This window comes from Nannobrachium achirus (assembly GCF_963921795.1).
Source record: "Nannobrachium achirus genome assembly, chromosome: 11".
NCBI classification, from domain to species: domain Eukaryota; kingdom Metazoa; phylum Chordata; class Actinopteri; order Myctophiformes; family Myctophidae; genus Nannobrachium; species Nannobrachium achirus.
This window is the reverse complement of record NC_137820.1, coordinates 58,660,353-58,668,912: the sequence shown is the minus strand read 5'-3', so window position 1 is coordinate 58,668,912 and position 8,560 is coordinate 58,660,353. Positions and strand designations below refer to the sequence as shown.

Below are 8,560 nucleotides of genomic sequence, written 5' to 3'. Positions count from 1 at the left end.
AAAACACCTCCCCCAAAACCAATCAGCCCCCATCTTTAGCCAACCGCTCCCCCCCCCCCAACCCCCCTTCCAATGGACTCTGTGTTTGTTTTAGTCCGCCTGGGCATCATAGTTGGCTCCGCCTGCCTTCACCAGCTCATCCCGGATGTAACTCTCGTCCAGTTCCTTGAGGTCGCTGATCATGAATTCCTTGGCAAAGTTCTGGACAACATAACACATAAAGTAAGTCAACATCGAATGTGTGCAGCACTGTTAGGAAATGTTACAGATGTTTTTGACACCGGTCAAAATGGTAATTCCACAAAGTATATATTTTTATACTTTTTATTTATCTACTTTCTCAATTCAATTTAGTCATCACCAGGAGAGCGCAATGTGCACAGTTGTCCACACCATCACTACCGGTTCCTCTACCAACCAGTAGGAGTTGCTAGTGCAGCGACAAGGACCACGTTCCCCTACTGGATTCATCCTGCTATCAACACAGTAGGTGAGACCCGAGACATACTGACCTGCACAATGTCCTTTGACAGTGACTTGTCAGTGCTGATCTTGGCACGTTGGAGTCCACTGACGTTCTCTCCTATCCAGGTGATGAGGGTGAACTTGGCACGTTTGCTCATTGCGTCCCCTGTTGTGATCCGCACAAAAGCGAAGAGACGAGCATCATCTGAAGTAAGAAAGGAGGAGAGATGCAGTGAGTGGGAGCCTTGCCGTGGCACACGATAGTGACAGGAGAATGAGCCGTATCAACAACAAATAAGTGATCGTTATATTAATGGTTATTAATCTAAAAAGACAGAATGAAGAGTTAGAGAAAGAGACCGCATAAATGTGAAATGCCCTTATGTGCGTGTTGTGAGAGAGAGAGAGAGAGAGAGAGAGAGAGAGAGAGAGAGAGAGAGAGAGAAAGCGAAGGACAGAGGGAGAACAGAGGTCAGACTGGGATACAGGCAGCTCGCGATTTCCCTGAGCCAAGCAGAGCAGATCCATGTGATGATGCACTATTAGAGCCTGGACAAAATACCAGCCATTATTTGACCTTTTTGACGACATCAGTATTGGCATTGCTGATTTTAACCACTTTCAATGATATGAACATTTTCAAGTTTCTAAATTTTCTAAAAGTAGATTGGCTATTTTGAATAGGGCTTAATAAGAAAGTTTCAGTTTATGTGTATGTTATATGGGCTTTAAAGTTCTGAAATAGATCTTTAATTCATTCAATAAAAAACGAACCTCGGTTCGAAGTGAATCGGTGAATTCTTATTCTATGTGTTCTAGAGCTATGAAATCTGTGTTCTAGATCTATACATTCTATCTTCTAGATCTATATCTTCTAGATCTATACTTTAGTTCTATATTTTCATGAATTCTGAATGAATGAATGATTTTGTCTGGAGGGCCAAATTGTCATGTGAAGCTTGACCAATCCTCAATTCTGCATGCACGGGACAGACATGGGACAGACAAAGCCACACCTTGGAAGCGGCTTTCACCGCTTCAAAAACGTATGTAATATGTGGTCTAAAGGCCAGACCGCACCAATGCAAATAGTCGCAACTCCTTGCTACAAAACAGTTTTAAAGTCAGTCCGCACCAATGCAATTCCTTGCAACTGCCATTGTGGATAATGGTTGCACTTGCAAGTAGTTGCATCAAACTAATTGCAAGTAGTTGCATGTTGCAAGAAGTTGCAAGGAGTTGCATCGGTGCGGTCTGGCCTTAAGACTCTGTGGTGATAGAATATTTGCATTAATAATGTTAATGCAAATATTCTATCACCACAGCCCCTCTCTTATGCCACCACAGCACCTCCTTATGCCTCGCTCAACCCCTATCTGTCCACAGATTTCATCCATTCTTGGAATAGAAATGTGAAAATAAACTCTAAACTGTGACATGACATCACAGGATGAATTAAATTATGTCACAGCAATGTCTAGCAAGTTAGTATTATTCATTAGCAGAATTGTGATATGGTCAGCCATTGGTGTGGTAAGGTAAGTACATTAGACTGAGCAAAATACTGGCCTGCGTCATGGTCCCATTACTACTGAGTGCCTTAGGATAAATGATAGGAAGCAAAGTGGCAACTGTTCTTTCTGTGTTTTAACTTTACTTTGTTACATGATGGTATTGCTCCAGTTTAAAAATCTCTTATTTTCAGCGAGTGGCACTGTATGTATGTAATTAGTTAGTAATTAGGCTTTACACTACACAAGCTGCAAGACATACAGCTGCAGTCTGTGTTGAAAGCATTTGCCCTCAGAGATGTAAAAATAAACACAAAATGCACAAAGTAACAACATGCAGGTGTTGAATAGAGCTTGTGTAGCCTCAAGAAAACGTCTTGACTAAGGGTCTTAGTTTTTTTTGTACTCCAAAATGTGTATTTGTAGATCACAAAGCACACCATGAATGTTCTAATTCAGATGTATTGGCCTATTACCATTTACCACTTTGTTCAAGACAATTGTGTCTGATGTTTGATGTTGATGTTTGAACATTTCACTGAACTTTATAGATTCATGTCATGATAAACTTTAACGACTGATAATATCTGCAGGCGTGAATCAATAGTGGTATTAAACACACACCCGCGAGCGCACACGCGCGCACACACACACGCACACACAAAACTAAAGTATATCTGTGTCCCAGTACCCCTGTTGGGTGCTGCTACGGACAGAGGGCATACTTTTCCTGTTTTCTGGTTACGTCACAAAACAGGAGGACAGACAGCACATAGTAGGGCTGGGTGATGTGGCTCTCTGCCTGTGTCAGACTTTGATCATACACTTCCTGACAATAGTGAATCATAGTTGTAGTATGTGTGTGTGTGTGTGTGTGTGTGTGTGTGTGTGTGTGTGTGTGTGTGTGTGTGTGTGTGTGTGTGTGGCTGTGTGTGGCACTAGTGTAGCGTGTGGCAGTAGTGTAGCGTGTGGCAGTAGTGTAGCGTGTGGCAGTAGTGTAGCGTGTGGCATGGCACAACCTGCTTGTAATAACATGTTTCAATGATTGATTGTGTATGTGGGCGAGTTTCAATGGGGCCTGCCCTGAAGAGCATCAGTACAAAGACAAGGGCTGTGTTGCAACACTGCTGTTCTGGTAAAGGCCCCAAATCTCAGACTGGGATGAAGCCGTTTGCTGTTTGGAGGTGAAAATGAGAACGTATTCAGACCCATATAGACTAAAGCAGCGGTGGTTGCTCACCCCTAGATTAAAGAGTAAGTCATCAACAGTACAAGGTAAATTAGCCCTATTCACGGCCCGCCCACTCAGCAAATTTCTCAGCAACTTCCTGGTGCTGACGTCAGTTTAGAAGGGTAAATTAAATCATTATTTCGAACTGTAAAGTAAATTATAACGCTTTGTGCCTTTTACTATCTTGTGTTCTTGATCATGCTAGTCGTATTTTATACTTTACTATTCTGAAATTGCATTACATTTGCGATTTCTGTGTTAACTCTATGGGCTTTTAGCAGGGTTTTACCCTTCAAAATGTGACTTCAGCACCAAGAAGTTGCTGAGTGGGCGGGCCGTGAATAGGGCTAATTCACTAATACTTTGTTTACTAGTCATTTCTGTACGTTAATTTTCAATCAACACATTCCCAAGACAATGTACACATGTTGGTGTACATCTCTTGTGCCACAATGTGTATTAGTAGTCTTACAAACTTAGTTAATGTATTTGACCAGCTAGCTCTAGACCACTGGTCTAGCTCTAGACCAGTGGTTCTCAACCTTTACAGGCTGTGACCCCCAAAATAATCATATTTTACCACCCTGATGAGCACTAATCTGTTGCGGCATTACATTTTGTATAACATGTTTCTATTGTGAAAATAGCATGCATACATGCTCACAATGCCTGAGGCGTTGTGAGCATGTAGATGTGCTATTTTCACAATTTATGCCTCTAATATAATATTTGACAATTTGGCCAATGTTTAATTTGTCATTTTAGAGGTGTTAAAAAGTCCTTAAATCGACACTTTAGAAATGTGCAGATATCCTCTATATACACTTAAACTTTTATGTTGGTTTGTTTACTGTTGAGTGAGAAAACAATGTTTCACCTGGGGACCCCTCAAAATATTTTGGGGGCCCCCCTGGGGGTCCTGTCCCACAGGTTGAGAACCACTGCTCTAGACCATCACAAATATTGTATAATGAATCTAGGTCAGAATTTGACCATTGGCTATAGCAGAACAATATGTGTGCCACTGGACAATATCTGTGCCACTTCGGGTGTGCTGCTTTTATAGATCAATGACACTGACATAATACTGACCCAATGTTAAACTAGCAAAACCCTTGCACACCATATAACGGCAGGTGCGTGGGAAATACACTATACACATTTCCCATTAAACGTAATATTTGCATTTGAACCCATTGACCCAGTGTTAGACAGACAGTATTGAGGTTACTTACTACCTTCTAATACAGTATAAGCAATGCATATTATCTTTATTTCTGAGTGACCGCCGGCTGATAAAGAATTTCCTGGCATGACTTCAGGAACACTCACTGTGAAAATCAGACCTGTTGTGCATTAACAAACCTAGTCATTGTTAAACGCTCTTATCAGTGAAAAGGGCCATTGCTAACTTCACCACCTTGCACCTTACCTACACACACAGCACACACACACACACACACACACACACACTGACACACACACACACACACACACACACACACACACACACACACACACACACACACACACACACACACACACACACACACACACACACACACACACAGAAGATTTACCTCTTCTTTGACAATAGAGTGAATAGACTAATAGATATACAGTAACACTATATTACTGAACAAGTCCCATTATACATCTATCCCTTTCACTGCTATTGAAGGTAGCAGGTTGTTCTTGTCTTGTGATTACTGTAGAAGAAAGCCACAGAGAAGGAACTACTGCTAAAACGAAAGCTCTTGACTGGGGCCAGCCATATGGCACTTCCTTTGCCTCAGTCTTCCTGGTCTCTCTGTGTCTGATTATTTCCTATTTAAGTAGTGCTGACACAGCACACAACTCTAAGCACCCCAAAAACTGCACTGAGACTACAACAATGATGATACAGCAAAAAGACAAATTAATGCCTGTTTCTGTATAGAGCCAGAGAAAGAGAGAAGGAGAGAGAGAGAGAGGGAGGGAGAGTGCTGGAGGAAGAGGAAAGAGAGAGCAAATTAGAGGGTGGTGGTTCCAATGTCTAAGGCAGAATAAACAGCCAGAATGAATCTGCATATTTACGTACATATTGCATATATACATTGCAGTCGAAAGAGAGCAGAGTCAGCAAATTAATAGCAATTCAATAGGAATGCTGGCTCTCACGTTCGTTCAGAACTACTCAAAAGTGAGGAGGCTTTGAAATGACTGAACTCAGATGAAACTTCCCCCTTTCACAAAGGCCTTGAAGCCGACAAACGGTATAGCTCCACACTGCATGCCATGCCATGTGCATGTTTTGCAGTCTATATTATGCAGTTCAGGTACCAACTCGGCTACAGCATCGTAATAAATAATCTATTTCAACATACTGTCGGATTAGGAATGCAACCCCCGAAACAGAGCAGCCCTGAGGCCCCAGCAACACTGAGCATCAGTGACAGCATGAATTTAAGCACCACGCCCAACATTTGAGTAAACGCTGTACCCAGAGAGGGGGAGAGTGGGGGGGGGAGAGAGAGACATTCCTGGCTTGATAGGACCCGTACCTTTTTCAGTCCAAATTAAGGTTCAACATTAAGGTTCAACACCTTATGTAAACCATAATATAGCCGGGTTATAGAGTCCTTTTGGGTATATTCGACAGAGAATATTCTGCAGAATGAACCATTTTTGTCACTTTGAATGGATGACTTTGTACTGTCGGGGCAGGGGGCTCAGAGCAGAAAGAGTCTTAAAAGATTAGTGTCCTTACAAGTCAAACAAACCCTCCCTCCAAGCTGTGTGGTTGTACAGTATGTGGGCTATATGATGTAACAAGTGCAGTAAGGCAGCAGCCTCCCTATAGACCACACAGCTTACCAATTAAGAAACATGTTTACACATAATTGTGCTGTGTATTTGTGTAGGCCTACACTGCTTTGAAATAAGACACTGCTGTGCAAAGATGTGGGATTAAACTTTGGGCCTTACCTGTGCACTGAGACTTGAATTCCGCATAGTCGGTCCCTTGCCCTGCAGGCACGATCACAGAACCCTCATATTTAAACGAAGCCCTATAAAACAAAAGTGTGTACATTAATGTGATGTTCCATTTATTATATGATCTATCGTCTACACATCCACACCCTCCTCCTTCACAGATTGCATAATAACGCCATTAATATCCGATATAGCCTATTATAATACATAACAGAGGAATACAAAAGCGGGTGTAGTCTAGATGCAAGGTGTCTGGTGGTTATGTGACAACATACGTGTCACCACTGTCCTCCTCTTGGATATACAGTATGAGGAGGACAAAGGAAATTACTTCTGCCCGATGGGCCAAATATTAGTGCTATCTGTGACTATAATGGAGGTACAGCATCTAGCGTTCAGAATACTAATAATGTCAAAGGATGGGCGAATGAATGAGACGGCATGATTTTTTTTTGTAACCCAGCCCATTTTGACCACCCATTGTTATAAATCTAGACACGCACTCAAAAAAGACAAAAAACGGAATAACCTCAACAGAACACTCACCAACTGATATCCGTGTTATCGTCTCTAACTTGGTTGTAAGCATCTCTGCAAGCCTCTTTATCGATCGTGGTCATTTTGGATGGAATTAAAGTGAGACCCGGGGAGTCAGTGTTAAATCAAGAGGACGAACGCAGCAGGGACAGATAGTCGAAGGCAGCGGCTCGATCGGGCGGAGAAGTGAACAATCCCCTCAGACAGTCCAAAAAAACAAAAAAACGAGAAGTGCTGCTCTATGTACAATACTGTCACTCACTGCTGACTGTCAGACCAGACCCGGTAGCGCTGAGTGGAGTTGCTTTTAGCACTTATCTTCTCTCACACACCGATCATTTCCTAATGGGCGTTGGTGATGCTTGTCAATCAGGTTGCTGACGAGACGATGAACCCCGAGAGAGGCTGAGAAGAGAGAAGATAGGAGTCCCCACAGCAGACACAGACGCAGGATTCACCGACACCACCTCCTCGCAATGAATGGTCAATGGAGGGAGATTTGAATGAAATCATCCTCCCTTTTCCCCTCTATTGTCTGGTTTATTGTGTTATCTCGCCACCTTGTGGTCCCTTCATGTCAGTTTCGTCGTGAACAAAGGTTTTTTATTTTTTTTAACTGTCCTGTCTGTGTAGTGTTACACAACCGTAGTAACTTCCTACAATGAGCTGTGTGTGGGCTGTGGTGGGGCAATGAATGAGTAAATTAGCTAGAACAGCTTCAACGTTTTCAAGCCAGGGACCCCCAAACTGATGGGGAGATGGAGCAGCTAGGGACCCCCTACCTCGGGGTGGGGTGGGGGAAGCTACAACATAGGCCTATTATGTATAAAGTTGTGTTTCATGTGTATGCATGCTATTGTGCATTCAATACTAAGCTATTAAAATAATAGATTAATATATTCATGTTTTACTGTACAAGTGGCCGTAGACCTACTGCCATTTATAAGCATATTTATTAACTGAGATCCAATGTCAATACTATCAATCTATCACTAACAATCTGTTCAAAAGAGACAGAATCATATTTTTATTTTATTTTAATAAAACATTTAAAAATATATAAAAGTGACTATTTATTCATAATTGCATTCAATAAGCCTACAATATATCAATTAATTGATAGAGTGTATGTGGGACTGGCGTTTATCCAGACATATAATATGTAATAAAATGTACATAAAGCTACAGTAAAAGAAGAGTAACATTCCCACTCTCAGAAAAAGAGGATTTTTGTGTGTGTGTGTGTGTGTGTGTGTGTGTGTGCGCGCGCGCGCGTGTGCGACGTGCCGTGCGTGTGTGTGTGTGTGCGCGCGCGCGCGCGTGCATGAGCGTGCGTGAGTGTGTGTGTGTGTGTGTGTGTGTGTGTGTGTGTGCGTGAGTCAACTCTCAGTCATTTTTATAATGTTAAATTGTTGTTAACATATTAAATTCAATTTGAGAATGGTAATTGATGGTAATGTGTAATATCGGCGCATTTCAATGTAGGCTAATCGGTTGACGCAATGTCACATAAAGACATAATATGTCTTTATGTGACATTGCGTCGACTATATTATAGTCGAGCGTTCTAAATGTCTCTTTAGCATGCACGTTAATGACACTATTATGCCCATAAATTCCATAATAAATAATAATAACAGTAGTCTCTTACAGAGACATGCAGAGCAGACGGTTGAGTGTAACGTTTATTTTGTTACCTATCGCTGTTCTTGAATGCTCTGCTCACCAAGCTGAGTGTTGTGATCATGAGGGGTTGTGATCGGGTTGTGATTGGTCGACTCGGCTTCAACGTTCACTTCCGGCTGCTGAAAAACATACAGAACAGAACTACTAGCTTGTT

General features: G+C 42.0%; 1 protein-coding gene across 2 annotated transcripts; it reads right to left on the bottom strand.

Annotated features, from left to right (window-relative positions):
• Positions 1 to 80: 80 nt before the first annotated feature.
• On the bottom strand, positions 81 to 8,543 carry cotl1 (coactosin-like F-actin binding protein 1). 2 transcript variants are annotated; one of them, XM_080736603.1, is made up of 4 exons: positions 8,418 to 8,543; positions 6,175 to 6,257; positions 513 to 670; positions 81 to 201 (listed from the first exon to the last, which is right to left on the bottom strand). In XM_080736603.1, the coding sequence occupies exons 1-4, from the start codon at positions 8,465 to 8,467 to the stop codon at positions 91 to 93; spliced, it is 402 nt and encodes a 133-aa protein (XP_080592729.1). In that variant the 5' UTR covers positions 8,468 to 8,543; the 3' UTR covers positions 81 to 90. The 2 variants fall into 2 exon arrangements, with proteins under 2 accessions (XP_080592729.1, XP_080592728.1); XM_080736602.1 differs by lacking the exon at positions 8,418 to 8,543 and adding an exon at positions 6,730 to 7,168.
• Between the last annotated feature and the right edge of the window lie 17 nt (positions 8,544 to 8,560).

What these genes read in the sequence shown, in the direction of transcription:
- cotl1 (XM_080736602.1), bottom strand. Translation starts at nt 6,803, where the DNA reads ATGACCACGATCGATAAAGAGGCTTGCAGAGATGCTTACAACCAAGTT. An exon ending in GATAACACGGATATCAGTTG is followed by an intron (nt 6,258 to 6,729) that starts GTGAGTGTTCTG and finishes TTTGTTTTATAG; the next exon opens with GGCTTCGTTTAAATATGAGG. An exon ending in ATTCAAGTCTCAGTGCACAG is followed by an intron (nt 671 to 6,174) that starts GTAAGGCCCAAA and finishes TTCTTACTTCAG; the next exon opens with ATGATGCTCGTCTCTTCGCT.